Source organism: Grammomys surdaster, unplaced genomic scaffold (assembly GCF_004785775.1).
Source record: "Grammomys surdaster isolate TR1022 unplaced genomic scaffold, NIH_TR_1.0 362, whole genome shotgun sequence".
NCBI classification, from domain to species: Eukaryota; Metazoa; Chordata; class Mammalia; order Rodentia; family Muridae; genus Grammomys; species Grammomys surdaster.
In genome coordinates, this window is record NW_021604781.1 from 909,060 (window position 1) to 931,654 (window position 22,595).

The 22,595-nt window shown below is 45.1% G+C and overlaps 1 protein-coding gene and 2 long non-coding RNA genes across 3 annotated transcripts in view; 2 read left to right on the forward strand and 1 right to left on the reverse strand.

Annotated features, from left to right (window-relative positions):
- Nucleotides 1-342: 342 nt before the first annotated feature.
- The window catches only part of Flt3 (fms related tyrosine kinase 3), a 66,366-nt gene continuing 44,113 nt past the window's right edge, over nt 343-22,595 (reverse strand). The window contains exons 10-24 of the mRNA XM_028779789.1: nt 21,952-22,055; nt 20,872-20,980; nt 20,258-20,436; nt 19,030-19,136; nt 18,811-18,943; nt 18,624-18,728; nt 15,630-15,740; nt 14,417-14,570; nt 13,127-13,209; nt 10,228-10,361; nt 7,579-7,701; nt 4,137-4,248; nt 3,680-3,779; nt 2,257-2,362; nt 343-910 (exon numbers count right to left, since the gene is read on the reverse strand). Of these exons, the coding sequence (XP_028635622.1) occupies nt 776-910; nt 2,257-2,362; nt 3,680-3,779; nt 4,137-4,248; nt 7,579-7,701; nt 10,228-10,361; nt 13,127-13,209; nt 14,417-14,570; nt 15,630-15,740; nt 18,624-18,728; nt 18,811-18,943; nt 19,030-19,136; nt 20,258-20,436; nt 20,872-20,980; nt 21,952-22,055 (1,795 nt within the window). The 3' untranslated portion in view covers nt 343-775. The remainder of the gene's footprint in view (nt 911-2,256; nt 2,363-3,679; nt 3,780-4,136; nt 4,249-7,578; nt 7,702-10,227; nt 10,362-13,126; nt 13,210-14,416; nt 14,571-15,629; nt 15,741-18,623; nt 18,729-18,810; nt 18,944-19,029; nt 19,137-20,257; nt 20,437-20,871; nt 20,981-21,951; nt 22,056-22,595) is intronic.
- Nucleotides 9,576-10,885, forward strand: LOC114631449. Its single transcript, XR_003712959.1, has 2 exons — nt 9,576-9,754; nt 10,494-10,885. It is a non-coding gene; the product is annotated as an uncharacterized LOC114631449 (long non-coding RNA).
- Nucleotides 17,270-19,357, forward strand: LOC114631450. The gene is made up of 2 exons (XR_003712960.1): nt 17,270-17,408; nt 18,680-19,357. It is a non-coding gene; the product is annotated as an uncharacterized LOC114631450 (long non-coding RNA).

The window sequence follows — 22,595 nt, forward strand, 5'->3', positions numbered from 1 at the left end:
GATGTGGTACCCACTGTCCTCAGCGGATGTGGTACCCACTGTCCTCACTCTGGCAGACTCGGGATGCTTTACTATTCTGGTGAAAGAGCTGGCCTTCTACCAGATGTGATGATGCACACTGCTAACCCCAGGACTGGAGGCAGAGGCAGGAGGATCTCAGGTTTGAGGCCAGCCTGGGCTATATCATTAGATATACCAAACAACACCAAGTATCCCCAAGAATACACCTGCTCAAGAGAAAAAAACAAAAAACAAAAAACAAAAAATAAAAACAGGAAATCTCACGTACAGATGAGGCCAGGAGCTTATGGTTATGTTGGTTTAAAGGACCAAGAACCAACATTTCTACAGTAGAAAGTTTATTTTCATCCATAAAATATATCACTAAACAGATGAAAAAGTTACATATTATTTTAAAACATAGATTTTTTTAAAAAAAAAATCATATTTAGCTTCTTTCTCCTTAGCAAAAATGGGTTTGTTTTATGTATTTACAAGAATATGCTATATTCCAGGTGCATGGCTTTCCCCTCAAGCCAGCCTGGAAAGGCCTTCCAGTTTAGGCAAGCTCACCAATAAGTCTCATTATTGGCTCCTCTGCCTGTGCGAGGGGCGGTTTGATTTTATAGAAGTCACTTTGGAGTAATGGCAGACAGCATCTAGAGAAAAGTTCAGCAAAGCAATGGGCCAATAGGGCGCTTCCTCTGAGGTGAGGTTAATCTTGGCTCTGCAGATCTACAGCTTGCCTAGGGTGGCGGGATCCAAGGCCTCCTTGCTAACTTCTTTCTCTGTGAATCTTCACCTGGGCCTGTAGTGATGGCGGCTCTGAGCCTGCCTCTCTGCTGATCGGCCGCCTGTTTTGGTAGATGGATGGATGGTCTGGAACGTTGCCGCCCATGTTCTGATACATCTGGAAAAGGGGAGAGGCAGCAAGGATGACTGGCTGAGCAGGACTCACCCGGGTGCCTAGAAAGCACAGCATTTAAATAAGCCTTACTTTTATACAGATCATGAAACATGAACTTAGAGGCGGGAGAGGTGGCTCAGTGGTCAAGAACACTTGCTGCTCTTGCAGAGGACCTGAGTTTGGTTCCAAGAGCCCGTGTGAGGTGGCTCACAATTGCTTGTAACTCCAGCTCCAGGGAACTTGGGACTTGACACCCTCTTCTGTTTTCTGAGGGTCCCCATACACACTAACACACAATGCTGAAAAATCAAATAATCTTAAAAATATAAAACTACGAATGTGTAGTTTCCACGGCTTGTTTTAAAAGTTTTATTTACTTTATGCATATGAATGTGTGCCTGTTCTTCAGTTTGTGAATGCAGTGCCCACAAAGGCCAGAAGAGGGCATTGGAGCTCCTGGAACTGGAGTTACAGGCGCTTGTGAGCCACCATGTTCATGTTCACTGGGAAGTGACCCCTGGTCCTCTGCAAGGGCAGCCAATGCTCTAACCACTGGGCCATCTCTCCAGCCCCTTCCATGGGTTTTGGTTTCTCTGAAACATCAGCCACTCATTTTAATGAAAAGTAGGGAAAGGGAAGATGGCAGATGGCTTGTCCTTTACAGAACTATCATCCCACAAGATGTCCACATTAAAGTGTAAAGTAGCAAACGCTACATGAGATGTTAGTGACAAGAGGCAGGATCTGAACCTGGGCTCTGAGAATTCAAGGCTCCACTCTCATCTGGAGCAGGCCTCTCCTGTGCTGGGAGCGCTAAGGAGGCGAGGCTAGTGAAGTAATACCAAGATCCTGTTGCTTGAGGATCATTTAGCTTTGCAGCCCATTTTTACAGATGGGAACACCAAAGCCAAAGAAGAAATTTCCATCACTCACATCAGTGAGGCCTGGGTAGCAGCGATGGAATGAGTCCTCGGGGTTTTGGGCTAGAGTTCTTCCCATCCACACCCACCCTCACGCAGCTGAGAGGATTCCATGTTCATTGTCACGGTGACTTAGAAAAGGCCAGTGGCTCCTGGAGGAGTTAAGGCTTATTTAGTTGTCTAGCCCTTTGCAGTGGACCCTTCAGAGCTTTTAACTTATTCATCAGTTGGATGAAATCACAGGAAAGCCTCTGCCCCCAAGCCCACACCAGGAAGTAGGTCTTGCTGCACACAACTGTGGAAGGGTAAACTAGACAGAGTGAGGTGAGAAAGACAACCTAACACAACCAGATCTGAGGACACTGGTGCTGCGACTGACACCCACACATCTCCCAGGGACGGCTATCATCAAGCCATGCCACTACTTACCACTTCCTCTGCCTCTGCCAGCTGACAACCTAAAAATGAAGTCAGGTTGGGGAAGGATGGCCGCTTCCTTGAGTCAAAAGCCCAGCAGGACTGCATTACAAAGTATCTGTGAGAGAGCCAAACAGAGGCTGAGGTGAGGTGGGTGTGAAGGAACTCAACCAGGCGCCATCCACAGCAAACACCCAGGGCAGCATCCGCCCGCCCGTGGGGAACAGCCTGTGCACTGTGCGCTGGCTTTGTGGGAAGCACGGACTAGAATTTGTACCACACCAGAGATGGGAGGTGAAGTCAAACCCTCAGGTAGCCCAAAGCAGACAAAGAAAGTCCTGGAATGCTCCCCAGGAGGGCAGCAAGGCTACCTGAAACAAAAGGTTTTTCTCTGCTTGCTTTGTTTGTTTCTTTGTTTATTGTTTCTTCCTTCCTTCCTTTCTTGTCTTGCTATTAGCACAGGCTAGCCCATAGCTTCATGTCTTACCTCTGGAGTACTAGGGTTATAGGCAAGTGTTCTCTTGCCCTTCCTGTCCCCCACTTCCTAAAAAAATTTTATTGATTGATTGATTTTTCAAGACAGGATCTCACTACACAGCTTTGGCTATCCTCAAACTTACTTACTCTGTAGACCAGGCTAGCCTCAAAACACAGAGATCTGTCTGCCTCTCTGCTTCCCAAGTGCTGGAATTAAAGGCATTTGCCACTGTACCAAGATTTCTCTCCTTTTAAAAAGCAATCATGGGCTGGAGAGATGGCTTAGTGGTTAAGGAACCTGCCTGCTCTTCCAGAGGTCCTGAGTTCAATTCCCAGGAACCACATGGCGGTTCACATCCATCTATAACTGTAGTCCCACGAGACCCAGTGCCCTTTTCTTGTGTATAAATGTACATGCAGATAAAACACCCAAATACATAAACAAATAAATCTTTAAAAAAATGAGTGGGGCTGGAGAGATGGCTCAGTGGTTAAGAACACTGACTGCTCTTCCAGAGGTCTTGAGTTCAATTCCCAGCAACCACATGGTGGCTCACAAACATCTGTAATGGAATCCAATGCCCTCTTCTGGTGTGTCTGAAGACAGCGACAATGTATTCACATACATTACATAAATAAATAAATAAATAAATAAATAAAGCTCACAATGTAGTAGGAAAGTAGATTTTAACAAGTTGTGGTGGCGCACGTCTTTAATAACAGCTCTCAGGAGGCAGAGACAGGTGGATTTCTGAGTTCGAGGCCAGCCTGGTTTACAAAGTGAGTTCCAGAACAGCCAGGGATACACAGAGAAACCTTGGCTCAAAAAGAAAACAAAACAAAAAGAAGAAACAAACAAACCAACAAAGCCAGCAAGTTTTTGGTTTTGTCATGCATTTGGAAGACTTAGAACACACAGTAAATGTTTGATATCCAACCCCAGTCTGGTTGTACTTACATCTCTTCGGTGGCATAGAATGGCTGTTCCATTTTAAATCCATTCTGAATCAGTTTATAGAAGTTAGCATCGACAGGAATGCCGGGGTAAGGGTTCACACCTGAGAAAAACACGCGATCAGTGGGGCCTCCCAAACATTGTTCTTCCTATTTGTTTATTTAGTATACATTCTGTCTGAAAACAAGCATAGAGAATTCCCCAGTGCCAGACCCACCCTGCACTGAGGGATTCAGAAGCCCCAAGGCCGCCTAATCAATTCCAGAGGGTGGGAAAGGCAGATCTCAAATGTCACCAAATAACAATGGCAACAGAGGCAGGACCAGAAGCCTCAAGCAACTGAGTGGTGTTTCACCCACCCTCTGGCTTGCAAGGTAAAGGGGTGAAGGAGGGGTGCAGAAGGAGTGGGAAACACAAAGCCAGAGCCCAGAGTGGCCGGCCAAGTGCTTCACGCATGTACCCAGTGAAAATATCTCCCAGAGAAGGATGCCGTAGGACCAGACATCACTCTTGATTGTGTAGATCCCTTCAAATAAGCTCTCGGGTGCCATCCACTTCACTGGCAGCCGCGCCTGTGTAAGATGCAAGAGAGGCTGGCTTAGCTCCCATGTGCCGACTTGGAGATTTTTTAAAAGGTTTTTGTTTTTAATTTTATGTGCACAGGTGTTTCATCTGCACGTATGTAAGTGCACCACATGCATGCAGTGCCAGAGGATGCCAGAAGGGGGCATCAATATCCCTTGGAACTGACGTTCTAGAGAAAGGTGAGCCACTACGTGGGAGTTGAGACCTGAACCTGGGTCCTCAGCAAGAGCAGCCTGTGCTCTAACCACTGAGCCATCCCTCCAGCCCCTCTTTGTTGTTGTTAGATAATAAAATTGGAAACCCGAGGTCACTTAAAAACAAAGATTTATTTGGTGTTTTGCCTTCATGTATGTCTGTAAAAGTGCTGTCTCCTGGAACTAGAGTTACGAACAGGTGTGAGCTGACATGTAGGTGCGGGAATTGAACCTGGATCGGCTGGAAGAGCAGCCAGTGCTCTTAACCACTGAGCCATCGCTCCGGCCTTTGTGAGATTTTGTTTTGTTTCCCGTTAGATGATAGCATTTATTTACTTACTTACTTATTTATTTTTGTTTTCCAAGACAGGATTTCTCCATGTAGCCCTGGCTGTCCTGGAACCGGCTCTGTAGACCAGGCTGGCCTCAGACTCACAGATCTCCCCCTGCCTCTGCCTCCTGAGTGCTGGGATTAAAGTTGTGTGCTACCACTGCTTGGCATTAGATGATAAAATTTAAAACCTAAAAACACTCTTAATGCTTAAAACAAAAATGTAGAAGCTTTTCAGAAATATGTTTCTTATCTATCAATCTATCATCCATTATCTATCATCTGTTATCTGTATCTAATATCTATTGAAATACTTATCTATTTATCTGTCTACCTTTCTGTATCTATCTGTCATCTATCTATTTTTCTATCTTGAGCCTGGGCTACATAAGAAGCAGAATAGGGTATCGAACACACAAATCCGCCTGCCTTTGCCTCCTGAGAGTTGGGTTTAAAGGCATGGACCACCACCCCTGGCAAAATACACGTCTTTAAAAGTCATCTTGGACAAAGGCTTGTGCTCGGAATTGGCAAGTGCCATAGCAATGCCTTTCATTAAGGAAGAGCTCTGTATTTGCTGGGAGGCAGACAAGGTCAGGCCGAATCATTTACCAGAGCTTTCCTCAGAACTGAGAACTGAGAAGTGTCATCCTCAAGGATGTGGCAAGGGACTTAAGTTATCACATCTAGAAATAACCATAGGCTGCCCTCTGGGGTTTGAATAACTTCCAGCAGTGTGAAAAGGGGTTTGTTTTAATTTGCATCAGAACACAGTGGCTAGTTAGGTCCTGGGGCACAGGGTTTTGCTCAGATTTGGTTCTAGCAGGCAAAAGCAGAGCGTCAGAAGGAAATCCTCTTTTAAATCCTATGCAAATGGAGTCACTGAATGAATCCAGTCTGGGTCACTTGACTCATTAACAGAAGGTTCTGAATGGAATTCACCTTCCCACAGGAGAGCCCACTGGTGGAGTGGAAGCCACATAATCACCCAGAACAGTCACATACTGTCACTGCAGCTACCGTCCCTGGGAACAGGTTCTAAGCCACCTGAGAGTTCTCACATTTTTGGGTAAAGGTCTATGTTACTGATCTGATTGATTTGTTTCTGGGAACCTAGGACGTAAATTCAGAATCCCGTAGGAAGTCAGGAAGACATCACTGAGTGACACAGACACAGGCTCTGCACAGCTAACATCCGTGCACGGAGCAAGTTGCTTTTCTTTGCCTCAATTTCCTCTTCCCAGAGTGGGTATTTTCAGAACGAAGTGAACACTGAGGGTGTTGGGCAGCGAGGAGGAACTGGAGCAATCTGGGCTGCTGTTATTTCACAAACAAGGATGATAATACTGAGACTCCCCCTCCTCCTTCCCCTCCCCTTCTCCACTCCCTTCCCCTCCCCCAGCACTGACTGAATACACAGAACCAGAGGGACTTGCACCAAGGTGTCCTAATTCCTTCTTTTTCTTCCTCATTCTGAGGCTTGACCCAAAGCCTCGTAAAGGCCAGGCAAGAGCTCTATGCCTGAGTGACACCCCCTCACTGTTCTTTTCCTCCTTTCTTTCTTTAAAAATTTTATGCCAAGGGGACATGGTGGTGACACACACCCTTAGCCCCAGTGCTTGGGAGGCAGAAGCAGGCAGATCTCTGAGTTCAAGGCCAGCCAGGTTTACAGAGTGAGTTCCAGGACAGCCAGAGCTACACAGAGAAACCTTGTCTCAAAAACCAAAAGAAGAAAAATTATATTTTTATTTGTGTGCATGTGTGGGCATTGCCACAGCACACAGGTGAAGGTCAGAAGTCAACTTGTAGGATTCCAGTTTTTTCCACCATGTGGTTTTGGGGGCAGCTCAAGTCCTCAGACTTGGCAGCAAGGGCTTTTATCTGCTGAGATATCTCATTGTCTATCTATCTATCTATCTATCTATCTATCTATCTATCTATCTATCATTTTCTGTCTATCTATCTATCTATCTATCTATCTATCTATCTATCTATCATTTTTCTGTCTGTCTGTCTATCTATCTATCTATCATTTTCTGTCTATCTATCTATCTATCTATCTATCTATCTATCTATCTATCTTCTATCTACCTTTCTTCCCTTCTTAAACATTTATTTTACCTCATCATACTTTAAATTTGTTTTTAATTATGTGTATGTACGTGCACATGAGCACACATGTCCAAAGAGGCCAGAGGCATTGGATTCCCTGGAACCGGAGTCATAGACGTTTGTCAGCATCCGGCCCTGGTGCGGGGAATCAAACTGGAAAAGCAGTTTGTGCTGTTAACCACAGAGCCAGCTCTCCAGCCCCTTTTCATTCTCTTTTAACGAGCAAATGTCAGTCATGTTTTATTTAGGTCTTCCTGCACTATTCTAATAGTGACAGGATAGCAAATGCTATTTGTTAAACTACAGTGCCTTTAAATTTTATAGTGAATATCTGTGTGCTACCTGTTCAGAAAAACAAGCCTGTTGTATGTGTTAGCTTCTCTTGTGATTGGAAACATAACTCAACAGCCACTTTATAGCTAAGGAAACTGAAACAGGTCCGAGTAAAGGCATTTTTTTTTTTAGGTGAAGATCGCATGCCAACCCCTAACGGACCTGATCTGAGTGGTCAGCCGTGTGGCTATTTTGCTTAGCTCTCAGTGAGCACAGAATAGTCATTTCAGCCTAAATAAGTAAAGCACTGGGTTTTTTTCCTCCCCCTCGGTGTTGCCATAAATCAAAAGCACATTACAGCAAGTGCAGATGTTTCCTGTACTCGTGACAAAAAGCAAACGGCTCACATTGCCCCTGACGACGTAGCTGGAGTCGCTCAGGATGTCCCGGGCCAGTCCAAAGTCACAGATCTTCACCACCTTCCCATGGGTGACCAGCACATTTCTGGCTGCCAGGTCTCTGTGAACACACTGGGAGAGAGAGGCTGGCGTGATGTTGGCTGTGACTTACACCTTCAGAGACTTACAACAGTTACAAAGGACAGAGGCTGATCCATGACTGTCACACATTCCGAGAACACTGGCTCATTCCTAAGTTACCTCAGCCGCAGTCATCTGCAGCATCCCTGGAGCTATGAGCGAAAGAAGTGCTAAAAGGGGCTGTCACAGAGCTCCAGAGAAACTTCTAGCAGCCAGCTTCCTGTGTGTGAGTGTGAAAACAGAATCTCTTCTGAATAAAGAGCCGGCTTTAGGAATAAAATTGCATCATATCTGACAGGCCTGGTGGTGCAGACCCATAATCTCAGCACTGAGGAGGCTGAGGCAGGAGGATTTCCAAATTTGAGGCCAGCCTAGACTACACAGACAGATCTTATCTCTAAATAAATAAATAGGTTAATATCAAAGAAAGTATTCAGAAGAAGTGAGTTTGAGCTGTCAAAGAGATGACAGCTCAGTGAGAAAAAGCATTTACCATGTAACCACGATGCCTTGAGCTCCATTCCTGGATCCCCACAGTGGAAGAATTTACTCCCACACTATGGTACATGTGCCCCACATTCATACACACGCACGTACGTACACACACAGTGTGTACAAGACAAGACAGAAGATGCTGATGAGTTTTGAGGAGTCTGTGAGAGTAGAGCCCAGAATCTCTGGAGGGAATGAACTCTGGAAGAAGTTGCTGGAGAGAACATGGCATCCACAGGGGTCCACTATGCCCTCTTCAGCCTTTAAAAGACAAGGCCTATAAAAATGGGAATGTCTGTGCCGTGACTCCTGTTCACCTTCTCCAAGTCTGGTTTTCTTCATGTGGCATCTCCTTGATGCCTGTCCCCATCCCCAATGTGTCCTCCTGGCTATCTGCCCTGTCCATCTTCTCCACTGCTGCTCTGGGAAAGGCTCCTGCAGACCAGCAAGAAGCCTTCCCTGCCTGGCCTGGCTTTAACCAGTCCTCTTCCTTGTCCTTCCCTCTGGATTCCATCCAAGACTCTCTTGTTCTCTCCCCAGCTCCTCATCCTGTCCCCACAGCTCCTCCATGCCTCTGCATCTGCCATGAAGGCAAGGTTCCATTCAACTAAGAGCACAACTGCCACCACTCAAGTCTCTATTTTCAACCCAAACGCTTCTTCTGCATGTCAGATAGGCGCACTGAGCAAGCACCTCCTTCCCTTCACTCTCCTTCTACAGAAGAGTGATTACCTCCATCTGAACATCTCCCCAAGAATCACACACCCTAACCATCTGTGTGCCTTGCTCTCTTCTCTCTTTAAAAACTTGGCCCAGCTGCCGCATGAGCCCTTACCAGAAGCCATTTTTTTCCCTGTCCCTCACTGGCCAGATCTGCCATTCATGTTCTTTGGGGTAGCCATGCTTACTTCAGTGACAATATTAATCACAAGACACTGCCCCATGCTGCTGAGCTACGATGGTCAGGTTAGATAATTCAGTGCAGTTTTTACATGTTCCCTATTTACAGTGGGCCTGTGGAAAGGGGTGACCCAAATACAAGTAGAAGAGAATGCTTGGTCAAGGACACCAGCTGCCTTGTTAGTCTAACTCTTAGATATGTTATGACATGGACCTTTGAAGAATGCCCAGTTTTTAGACTGTTTGTCTTCACCGCAGGACTTCTGCTCTAGTTACGCCCCAGGACTGTGCTCTCCCCACTCTGTGACTCCGTCACACATTTGTGTGGCTCCGTGTGACACTGTGCTGGGGCAAGTGTGAGGGAGATTTTCCTAATTCTGAGGTCAGAAGACCCGCCTAACATCTGGGCCACACCTTCTGGTGGCAGCCATAAAGGGTATGAAGGAGGAAGCTTTTGCTTTTTGCCTGCTTGCCTTCACTCTGACTGGCAAGTCCATCTGCCCTGATGTTGGGGTGTTTTCTCATCGACTTCTTCAGGATCCCAACAAAGACCCAAGACCAGCTACTTTCTAAGGCTTTCCCGGAATTCCAGATTGGGATTGTTGAAACATCCAGTCTCATGCACCTTGTTGGACTACATGGACTGCTGCCTGTAAGCCACTCTAATAAATCCCCCATATGTGTGTGTGTGTATATGTGTGTGTGTGTGTGTGTCTATATAAAATATTTTTACATAGAGAATAAAACTATATATAACTTTATATTTATATATAAATATATATAAATATATATATCTTTACATATATATATAATTTTCAATTCTATCAGTTCTGTTCCTTTAGGGAGCCCTAATTAACATACTGCCCCTCTGAAATACAGACATCTATTCCTTTGGAGAAACTTAGTAAGATACACCAACTTGCCGGGCGGTGGTGGCGCACGCCTTTAATCCCAGCACTTGGGAGGCAGAGGCAGGTGGATTTCTGAGTTCGAGAGTTCGAGGCTAGCCTGGTCTACAGAGTGAGTTCCAGGACAGTCAGGCTACATGGAGAAACCCTGTTTTAAAAAAACCAAAAAAAAATGATAATAATAATAAAATAAAAAATATAAATAAAAGGTGCTTACCGACTTGAACTCCAGGAACTCCATGCCTTTGGCCACTTGATACGCAAAACAAAGAAGGTCTTCAAATGTCAGCACGTTCAAATCCTCTTCCTCTTCTTCTTCTAGCCTCTTTTGGTTTTCATATTCAATCTCATCTGTAAAAATATATCCACTTTGCACTTTCCCCAAACACTTGGCAGTGTCCTATCAGACCTCTGTGAGACATAGCTAAGGTGACACCAGTGTGGAGATATTTGTAAGTCATTAGATCTGGTTTCCTGCTCTAGGCTCAATAGACCAAATCGAATGGCATCACCCAGACAAAAGGCTCGTCATACAAAGAGAAAGGATTATTTGACCTTCAGAGAAATCAGAAGCAACCACCAAACCTCCTGAGCAGGCCAGGTTCTGGGCATGAAGATGGAATGGCTTCTGCTTCTGTCCTTACAGAAGAGTTTATCCTGAGGCAGTCTGATGTTAAGCTATCAGTCACCTTTCTCATTTCCTGACTCCAGTCCCGGGAAAATGATCAGAATAATCAGCCTGTTCTTGTAATCGACATGTGGCCCTGGCTGTCCTGGAATATGCTATGTAGACTTGGCTGACCTTGAACTCACAGACTACCACTCTGCAGCCTGTGTGGTTGGATTAAAGTTGTACACCACTGTTCCTGTCCTGATCTTTGTGTCCCCTTTTTTATTCCCTCTCAGTCATTTTTCTCTCTATAAACCAGCCTCTTCTTAGTCTACTTGAACAGTCATTCTGTTTTCTGGAATGAAGCACTGTTCACCTGCCAAGGGTCTAGAGAGACAGCTCCATGGTTAAGAGCACTGCATGTTCTTGCAGAGGACCCAGGCTTGGTTCCCAGCACCCATATGATGGCTCACAACTGTCTGTCACTCAGCTCCAGGGAATGTGACTCTCTCTTCTAGCCTCCAAAGGGACCAGGCACACATGGTGCACATACATACATACATACATACATACATACATACATACATACAGGCAAACACACATACAGGCAAACAAACTCTCAAGCAATACTTTCATGAGTAGAGTGTTTGTGAAGTGGCCAGGTAATAAGAATGGGACCAGGGAGTCTATAAAACAGGAAGAGGAGAATGGGCAAATGGCTTATCAGGTAAAGGTTTTTCCACGGAGGACCCAAATTCAATCAATCCCTGGAACCTACATGTTGAAAGGAGAGAATGGATTCCCCCGAAAGACATTAAACACAATTTTTTAAACAAAGTTTTTTAAAGAGAAGAAAGCTTGCTCTCTGGCCTCTGTATGAGGGCTGGGGACACAGCAAGATTACCATGTCCATGTGAGGAGCAAGTGTCAGCTGCACCTTGATGATCTTGATTTACTAGCCTCTAGAACTGTGAGAAATGATGTTGTTTATGATACCCAGTCGTTAATAATCTGTTAAAGCCATCTGAGCTAAGACAATGAATATTAATTATGCATCCTTCTTTGGGCAGTAGAGATGGCTCAGTGGTTAAGAGCTCTTTCAGAAGACCTGAGTTCAGTTCCCAGAACTCACATGATGGCTCACAATCCCAGTCCTAGGGCATCTAGCATCCTCTTCTGGGTCTCCGAGGGCACTGCACTCAGGTGGTGCACAGACATACACAGTAGGCAAACCACCCAAACATTATCCCTCCTTCTCTTCAAAAAAAAAATCTGTCAGTAGAAAAAAACAAAGACTGATCGACTGTCCACCACATTTTATAAACAGTATTTTATACTTCACATCTTCTGTTTATTCCTTCTAACAGTCCTAAGAGGAAAGTAGTATTGGACCAATTTTATAAGTGAGAAGCAGGGACTCTGGATGTCTAACTAACTTGTCTGGAGCAAACTGTTCTGAAAGGTAAACTCTGATTCTAGAACTTACTGTCTTACCAGGTACAAGCTGACTCCAATAGCTTACGACTTTATAAAGAATATTCTGAACAAACAAAATAGTTCCAGGTACTTGTTAGTTGACCATGGACATGGAGTTCACAACTATTGGCTTTTGACTTTCCAAGAAAGCACGCACTAACAAAGCCTGTCCTTGACCTAAGCAAAGACACACTGCTTCTGCCCTGCCACCATGACTCAGTGAGAAAAGCTGCCCTTAGGCCTGACAAACTGACATCTGTCCAGTACCAGCTCTCACTAGTTGTCCTCTGACCTCCATGGGGTGTCATGGCATGAGTATGCCTGTGCACAAGCACACACACATACACACACATGTACATACATACATACCATACACATACAAACACACACATATATACACACATCACACATACATATACACGTACACACACATATACATATATATATACATACCACACACATACATAAACATATCACACACACATATGCACATATACAAATGTACATACCACACACATACATACATATACACATATAAACACACATGTACACACACATCCTATGCAAAAACACATACACACATAAACACAAACCACACATACATACACATACCGCACACACATATACACATACTCATACCCCACACACATGCATACACACTGAATACACATATACACACATACATTCACAGAACAAATGCATGTACATACATATATACATACACAGCACACATACATACATACATATACCCCCCACACAGCACACACATATACATATATACAAACGTACATTCATAGCACACATATATATCACACACAGCATACACACACACACAGAGCACATATACACATATAAACATACAAGCACACACAGAGCACACACATATACCCACCACACACCACGCACCATGCGCATGCACACATGCACACATAGACACACACACACACATAATTTAAAAAAAGCTTAAAAATAGCTGGCATGGGCCTCTTGGATTCATTTCAAAGTGCTACCAGCAAGAGTAAAATATTACCTTCAGAATGAATTGGATTCTCATTGAACTGTGAGATCTGATCCAGGGGCTGGTGTATCTGAACTTCTCGTGAACCCGGCATACTATTAAAAATAAATTTGTTTCTTCGTTATTTACATTGTTCTTCTGAGCAGACATTTTATTAGAAAAGGTACAATTCATCAGAGGAGCAGATTCAGTTACAAATGGGCTTTTAACTGGAAAGCCCACTGCCGGCTTGTCAATGGTACCCTGCGTACATTAAAAACATCTGTATGTGGGGTTTGCAGAGCCAGCCTGGATAAGAGGGGCCATTCAGTCACTGTCCTGCTGTAAGCTGGGTACACAAAACAGAACTGGGGCTGTAAGTGGTTTCTATGTCCTGAAGTTTATGAAGAGAAGAATAGGATATCCTGCTGCTCCCAAATTCAAGCCATTTCCCCTTTCGGAGTTCACACGACACAGGGCTTATAAATGAAGTGTTTTGCCATTCTTTTTAAGAAATATGTTTGATCTGTAGGTTTGTGCCGTGCTGGGGATGTACCCAGGGCCTTGTGCGTGCATGTGCTCCGCTGGAAGGTGTACCCTCAGCTCAGCGTCATCTTTCCAACACAGCTTCTGTGAACCATGTTTCCCTCCTCTGAGGGATAAGCACACAGCTGGACTCAGTATTTGCCATCACAGGGGCTTCTCCCTGTTTATAACTCCCTTTCCCTTTGGAAAATGGTTTAGTGCTCTCAGTACATTTAATACCCCAGTGACCAAAAATGAACCAAAGGAGTTAATCACTGTCCACACACATCTGTGTTAGGATGGTTCCTCTGTTGTAGAGCACACATGGCAGGCCCCTGGTGCTCAGGGGTGGAGAATGTGTTGAATACACATGAAGTCCTGGGTTTCCCCCCTAGCACTACAAACACACAATAATAAATAAGTGAAATATAATAATAAATAAAATACAAATAAATAGGGCGTAGTAACACATGAACAATAATAACCAATGATAAGACAGTATCATGTTAATAACAAGCTGTTTTGTGAAGTTACTTAAAACTTAAGGATTGTTTATTTCTGGACTTTTCTATTTGGTATTTTTGAGCCATGTCTTCTGGTGGGTAATTGAAACTTTATTAAGTAAAAGAAGAAATAATGTGGACAGACGTCCACAGCACAGACAAATGGCTGCCTTAGGTCTCAGGCCACACACAGTGCCTCCAGGCGCTTGCTGGGAAGGGTTGGGGGTGGGTATGTGCAGTGGTCCTTCTGTCTGTCCCGGGTTGAATAGCCATAAAGCTCTGAGGTAGCTCTTACCTGGAATTTGAATGTAACTGGAAAGTGGGGTAAAAACTGAAATTATGCTCCTTAAAAATCTCTGTCCATGTCTTGTGAAACTTTTCTCTTTTACTTCTGAGGTAGTTGAGGAGGTCGCCATAACAACAGTATTCAAAAATCAAGTACACTGGCCCTGAAACAGTTACAATTGTAGTTACAGGTTTAGAGGAACCTCAGGTCACTCTTTCTGAATCACAGGTAGCACAACGGGGCCTGTTCCTTTTCTGCTCTCCTTGCCTTTGGAAGGTACTTTTTATGAACTCGTGCCTTAGACTTTTTTTTTTCCTGTTTTTCTTTTTTATTTTTTGAGACAGGGTTTTTCTGTGGCTATCCTGGCTATCCTGAAACTCACTCTGTAGACCAGGCTGGCCTCGAACTCAGAAATCCGCCTGCCTCTGCCTCCCAAGTGCTGGGATTAAAGGCGTGCACCACCACTGCCCGGCTAGACTTTATTTTCAATCTTAGTCAGCATTATGTGCAAAAGTCTGACTTCTAGCCTTTCTCTTGAGTTCTAAACGTATGTCCTCACCATCACCAATGGGTGTGTGTGTGCTGAGTTCTGAAACTGATTTCACGCCTGCATTTAGGCCAGCTTCACGGTCTGGAAAGGAGCTCAGACTCCACAGCATGAGTGTGCAGGGTGGTGGTTTTCTCTCAGGCAGTTAGGACTCTGTGATAGAGTAGGGAAAAGCAGGGCATGTGCTCTTCAGAGGGGCCAACATCTAACTCCACTGGTACTGGTGTAGAGGGAATAGCTTATGTCCATATGGACGTGACGCCTGTCAATAATAAATCTCATGGCCTATGGCTTAGGCAGGAAATAGGAGGCAGGACATCTGGGAGGCAGAAAGGATTCTGGGACAGTGTCAGGCTCAGGAAATTCACCCAGGAAGATATGATGAGGTGAGACGAGACAGGCTCATGGCACCTGAGCACAGGTAGCCAGCCATGTGGCAGAATGAAGATTAGAATAAATGGATTATTAGATCTAGTCAGAGAAGAGCCTAGCTCTATAGCAAGGTATTTGTAAATATATTTTGAGTCTGAGTCTTTTTTCTGGGAGCATGGGGTTGGGAGGAAGAACCAGACCAAACTTCTACAATCTGGGGCTGAGGAAAGTGTGCAGGGTACAAAGGCCTCGCTGCCTCCGGCTGCAGTAGTTTGGAGCAGGGGTTCTATCTGCAGGCGTTACCTGACAGTGTGCATGCCCCCAGCAGATTCACGATGTTGTCATGGTGCCCCAGGTGGGTCATCATTTTGAGCTCTGACATGAGCGCTTCTCTTTCACAGGTGTCGGCTTTCTCTGTTGGTGGAGGAGCAGAAACAGGGTTGACCTCAGGGAACTGTACGCTGTTTTAGAAACCAAGATTCTTCTCAGTTCAGACCACAACTTACATACATTCAAAACTGGAAGAGAAAAACTGACACAAACATAATACATGAATTTAGACAATAATTTAGACAGTATTCAAAATTCATGTTTTAAGGTGGAGGTTTTGTTTTGTTTTTGTTTTTTGTTTTTTGTTTTTTTGGTTTTTGGTTTTTCGAGACAGGGTTTCTCTGTGTAGTTCTGGCTGTCCTGGAACTCACTCTGTAGACCAGGCTGCCCTCGAACTCAGAAATCCACCTGCCTCTGCCTCCCAAGTGCTGGGATTAAAGGCGTGCGCCACCACCGCCCACCTAAGGTGGAGTTTTAAAACATGAGCTATAGATGTTAACTATATGAATGTATCCTTCTCTTCCTTAAGATGGGGTCTCACTCTATAGCCCTGACTGGCCTGGAGCTCACCCTGTAGATTAGGCTGGCCTTGAATTCACTGAGACCTGCCTACCTCTCCCTCCTGAGGGCTGGGATCAAAGTACGCACTGCCATGTCCAGCAAGGCTCTACATTTCTATTTGACTTTCCCTGACCAAGGAACATAAAACTCCTTCCACCCCAGCTCTCAAAGCAGGTAGACAACATAATAAACAGAACACGATTTTCCTAGTAGAAAATCAGATTATTCAACTGATAGGAAGACCAGAAGGAGGAGTTTCAGCAAGCATAGTTGTCTCCAACCTGAAGTTGCTCCTTGGGTCTAGAAACTTCCATTTGTAAGTATGCCCAAAGGTGGAGTTGGAGACGACAATGCACGTACAAAGTAACAATTCACTCTCTCCAGTACAGCAAACTGTATCCACAACCTTGCTAGGATGCAAGCACCGGGGTTGTTATGCCCAGTGCTCAGGTCACTGAGGATAGTGTAGCTGCCTGGGGCACCTCTGCCCCCATGGGTTTGGGGACCCATTTCTTTGGAATCTCTATTCCATGGACTCTTGGTTCTATGCAAATACCGTTGTGTTATAGAAGGGACCTGATTGTCTGGGATTCTGGTGTCTGCAAAGGGGGATTGTGTAACCAACTTACAGCAGAAACCGAGGGATGAACACACAAGATGAGGGAGATATAATGAAAGTACAGTGGGGTGGTACTAGGAGGACATCAGACAGCCTGAAACAGGAGGAAGAAGGGTCCACTGGACCCTGGAGCATGCTGAGTGAGTCTTTCCCTCAGTGAGACTGGACACAGAAGAGCACTGCAGGCTGAGGCAGTGGAAAACACAGGAAAAGTCACATGCTGCTTTCAGAAGGCTTAGGAGTAATGCAGAAGGTTAGATCCGAACTGAGTCTCTAAACTAACGCACTGTGCTAGAGTGTAGAATTCTGGGAGAAGTCTACATAGTCCTTACTGCAGAAGACTCGACTATGCTTTTAATGTTGGGCTTAGACTCGGGAACTCAAGCACGCTGAGTATGTGTTGTATCCTTAGCTCCATGTCGTGAGAGGACGCGTCCCTGAGGAAGTGATCTCTAAGCTGACATCTGAGAGATGAGTGGCTTCCTACAGTGAAAGGGGAAGAGCAGGTGGAAGGATTCACCTGTGCAAAGCCTGTGGGCGGGGAAGCACGGCACTGGGGGAACCGAAAGAAGGTGAGTTAAGAATGAGGTGGAAAGGCCGAGCCACGGCTGGATTGCTCAAGGTTGTGCAAACCATTTTCAGAGCAGTAGAAAGCCATTGCCAATGCTAAGTGCCATGCCAAGCAAGAAGGTGGTGTGATCTATTCTGCCTTGTGGCCATGCCCCACCTCAGCACATAGCCCCCAGCAGAAGAGGTGGGATGCTCTTTGAAAGCTACCCTTAGTGTCCAGGAGAGACACAACTGGACCATCGTGGAAACCATGGAGAGATGAGGACGGGCCCAGCAGACACCGTACAGGAAACCTGTTGGGAAAGGCTGGGAGAGAGCTAGCGATGAGACTTGCTTTCTTGTTTCTATGGTTGTGTGGAATGTGTGGTCTCACTGAAATGCCACAGTAATCACCAGGTTGGAGTACAGATTGGGGCCAGGGATGAGGGACTTCAGCCTGGATGAATGGCGGTGAGATAGAAGTATTGGAGCACATGAAGCCAAGGCTTAGGGAAACAGACATGAGAGCTGTTGGTGTGTAGAAGATGAAGCTGGGTTATAGAGGCAGGCCCTTGGTGAGTGTGTGGAGTGAGTGGAGACATGAGGAACTCCACACAAGAAGTTGACGGTGGCACTATTACAATCACCGAGTGTGTGTGTGTGTGTGTGTGTGTGTGTGTGTGTGTGTGTGTGTTTGGAGGGAGGGGCTCCCTTTACCCTTACAGAGAAAAGAATGGGCCAAACAGTCACAAGGGGATGATACATCTCAGAATTCTTGAAGTTGTGAGTTCAAGGCCTGCCTGAGCTATTTAGCAAGACAGGGTGTTACAGAGTGATGGGCTGGAGATGGATCTCTAAGGTAGGGAGAGGACTTGCCTAGCATGCACAAAGCCCTGGGTTCAATCCTTAGCACTGGGTTAAGAATCAGCTGAGGGTGCCCCTGCCTGAGGGTGGATGCCAGATGGGAGAGGATGGGAAGTGAGAAGTCCCTGGTTTGTTTTCTACCCAGAATCTGTGTCAAACTGTAACACAGAAGCAGATACCAACTGAACAATGAGAAAGAGGAAGAAGTGGGGTTTGCCTTCTTTCCTCACGACTGTCCCTGCCTGTTTCTCATTAACCTCCATGCTTAGCAGACAGGAACAGTGGTCAGAAAAATGGAGAGGGCAGAAGGGGAGGGGAGGCAGCTGTACTCCTTCTCTGAGAGACTTTGCTGAGACAACCCCACCTTTTGGTACCTTTTAGCATCTTCACCGCCACCTGAATTGAGACTCCCGTTTTACTAATTCCATAGGCTGTGGCATTCATCACTCGCCCGAAGGCGCCAGACCCCAGGACCTTCCCTGCAAAGATGGAGGAAGCGCATGTTAAAAATTTTGCAAGGGAGAGGAAATGCCAGAGAACCTCTGAACAGTCAATCCTTACCAAACTCTAAATTTTCTCTTGGAAACTCCCACTTGAGGTCATATTCATAGTCCCTGAAGTCAACATAGAAGTACTCGTTATCCAGGGGGCCCGTCACCTGGATCATCTGCAGCTGGCTTTCATATCTAAATTGCTTGAGAGATGAACAAGGAGTCAGCAGCAGTCAGCGGCGCTGCAGAGTCAAGCTAGGGATGAGCCTTCGCCTTCGCCAGCTTTTACCTTTTTGTATTTGTGACAGATCAGCACGGTGAGAATGACAATGAAGGGGAGACAGAGCCCAATGGTTGCATAGAAGGAGATGTTGTCTTGGATGAAAGGGAAGGGGCCTGCAAGAGAAGCAGTCACTAGGCGGTGAGATAAAACTCCCATGTTCAGTACTAAACAGGCAGTTCCTCTAGCTAGAATCTTTCACATTCTGTTCAAGTAACCACCATTTTCAGACCTAATGGGCATTCAGTGTGTTCTGGGTGCCTCACAGAAAGTTGGTTTCTGTTTCTGTAAACAATGAGTTCCCTTTCCAGAAAAATAAAAAATGATTCTGAACCCATTTTTAAAAACTGGACCATGATGTCACGTGAATAATACCCATATAAGCCTTTACAGAGCCCACATCAGATAAAAAGAAGTCTATGTATTTGTTGCCAAGATTTGTCACACATGTGTAGAGAAGTTACACGTATGACTGTTTGCCTGTATATGTGTTTGTGTACCATGTGCATGCCTGGGGCCCTCAGAGGCCAGAAGAGGGTGTTTGATCCCCAGGAGCTGGAGCTACAGATGGTTGTGAGCTGTCATGTGGGTGCTGGGAACTAAACCCAGGTCCTCTGCAAGAGCAGCCAGTGTTCTTAACCACTGAGACATTTCTCCAAAGCCATAGCTTTGGCTTATGTGCTTGCTTTGCTTCAAATTTTTCTAAGACAGGGTCTCACTAGCCCAGGCTGACCTTGAACTTAGGAGCCTCTGGCTTTTTTCCCTGGAATATGAGGTGGGCTGTGCCACTACTCTTTGTTTGAATTAATCCATATTATCTGGTGACCCTAAACTATTTAGTGTAATTTTAGAAAGACTCTAAACACAACTCCAGAATCTAGACTAGCCAGCTAAAAGTAAATAAGGGAATTGACAAAATCGAAAAAGAAGGAAATTCCAGATCACTAAGTCTATTTTGCTACACCTTTGGTAGCTATTCTTCACACCATGAATTTCCAGGACTCCACAGCACTGTGGCTTGTGAGTCATGAAATCTAAGGATAACTGAGTCCTGAAATGTAAATTGGACAGAGTCTGCCTGGGGATTCTTGCCTGACTCAAAAAGTGTCTTATGCTCACTTAGAACGATGCGCTCTCATAAAAATTCCCCAGCAAAGGCCAGCCACAGTGCCCAACTTCAGGTGGGGGAATTTCTGGGGACAGGGTGTGTTTATCACAACAGCAAATGGCTGCACACCTGGAGAGTTTAAAAAGATGGTTTCGCAAGACGTGCCCACAGAATTGTATGCACAGCATTTGACCAGAAACCCTTCCCCGGCCTCACTCATATTTAGAGTACTGCTCGACACCCACTGTCCAAACACTTTTCTGTTAGCCTTTTTATTCCAAACTCCTTCTGGGATTTCCTCAGTGCAGCTGAAAAAAAAATGGTGAAAAGGGATGTTAGATGGGCGGGGTCATGATAGGACAGGAAGTCAGGGTTTCTACAGATGGTTCCCAAAGAACACAAGCTGTGGCTCTAGGGTAAGCATTTTCAATGTTATTCTTAAGCTATATCCATGACAACGGGTGATAGAATCTTATGCCTTGTTCTCACTTTTCTTTTTCCTTTCTTTTTCTTCCTCCTTTCCCTCCCCTCTCTTGCCCTCCCTCCATCCCTCCCTCCTTTATTCCTTTCCTTTCTTTTCTTTCTTTCTTGTTTTTTTGGACTAGGGCCTCACTATGTACCCTATGCTGGCCTTAAACTCTAAGATCCTCCTGCCTCAGCCTCCCGAGTGCTGGGATTACAGGCGTGTGCCACCATGTCCAGTTTGGCTCTTCCATTTCAAGAGACGTCAAGGTTCTCATTACTTGGGAGACTTGTTCGAACACTTCTTCCAGGTCCAAGAGGGTAACGGGTAGCCATCAGAGGAACAGGACGCCTGGCTGGCTGAGGCCTTTGCTAGCACTTGAGGTTTCTCTGCAGAAAGTAGCAAGTAGTAAGCTCATGGAAGACTTTCCAGAATCAGTTCAGAGCTGGCTTCAGCTTAGGCTGCCTCTTAACCCTAGGTGCTGTATGCCCCTGGTACAGCCCCTGATTTAAGATGCCTCAAATGTTTGTTTGGTCCCTTCCTCCTCTGTCACAAAACCTTGACCAGTGGAGGCAACACCTCTCTGTGACTCACTTCCTAGAGGGAGCTGAGGTGTAGAACCTCCATCTACCTGCAGACCGCAACATAACACTTAGCTTTAAAAATATCTTCCAGAGGACCCGGGTTCAAGTCCCAGGATCGACATGGTAGCTCACAACTGCCTATAACTCCAATATCTGACACCCTCATACAGACACACATGCAGGCAAAACACCAGTACACATACAAAATATCTGCAAAAAAAATCTAATGAAATATATTGTCTTTTCTTACTTCTGCATAGACCAAAATGAAAATCATTAAAAGAAATAAATAGCAGTTGACTGTTCAGCCTTTCTTTAGTGTTCCTTTCATAGCACCAAGCCAGTAAAGTCACAGAAAGTTGGAGGTGGAATATTTCTTAGCTCAGAGAACAAATATAGAAAGGGACATATATAATTAAACCCAACACACAAGGAACATGGAGCTTACAAAAGCAGTTTCAGAGGCTGGCAAGATGGCTCAGGAGCTAAGAGCACTGGCTGTGGTTGCAGAGGAACTGGGTTCCCAACACCCACATTGTGGCTCACAACCATCTGTAACTCCAGTTCCAAAGGGGTGGGGTGGCGGTCTGACGCCCTCTTGTGGCCTTTGTGGGTACTGCGTGCACGTGGTGCAGAGACACACAGGCAAAACATTCGTATACGCGCAAATAATCTTTTAAAAAATAGTTTTATAGCATCCCTTCTAAGTCATGCTTGACTCTTCTTGACTAAAAATTAATGGGAGAATAAAGTAGACAAAATGAGATTCAACTTACTTCTTATATTCAGCGTGAACATTTTGGTGAACTGGGCGTCATCGTTTTCTGCATGGAATATGTACTCTCCTGGCTTGTTCTTATGATCGCAAAATTTAGATATGCTGTTTGAGAAAGAATTAAAGGTGAACTTAGCCTGGTGCTTCCAGGAGAGGCTACAGTGAAAAACAGTACATAAAAAGTTATAAAAAAGTACAAATTAGAGCTCAGCGGGTAAGAGCCCTGACTGTTCTTACAGAGGTTCTGAGTTCAATTCCCAGCAACTACATGGTGGTTGACAACCATCTGTAATGGGATCGGATATCCTCCTCTGGTGTGTCTGAAGACAGCTACAGTGTAGTGTATTCACATAAATAAAATAAACAAATCATTTTTTAAAAAGTACAAATCCGTGGGCTTAATTACAACATTTTTCATACATTGTCATTATCTTTGTTCTAATTTTCCCTCCTTCCCTGATGCCTTCTGTCACCATAACAGCTGAGCTAAGTCAACTCGGAAAGAGAACACTCTGATTGGAGCACACAGCTTCAACCCTCAGTTGGTTGCCCCAGCAGGGCCAGAGTGCAAGATGTAGCAGGGAAGCAAAAGACAGCAAGCAGGGCATCCCAGAATCCCCTTCGAGAGCCTGTACCAGTCATCCA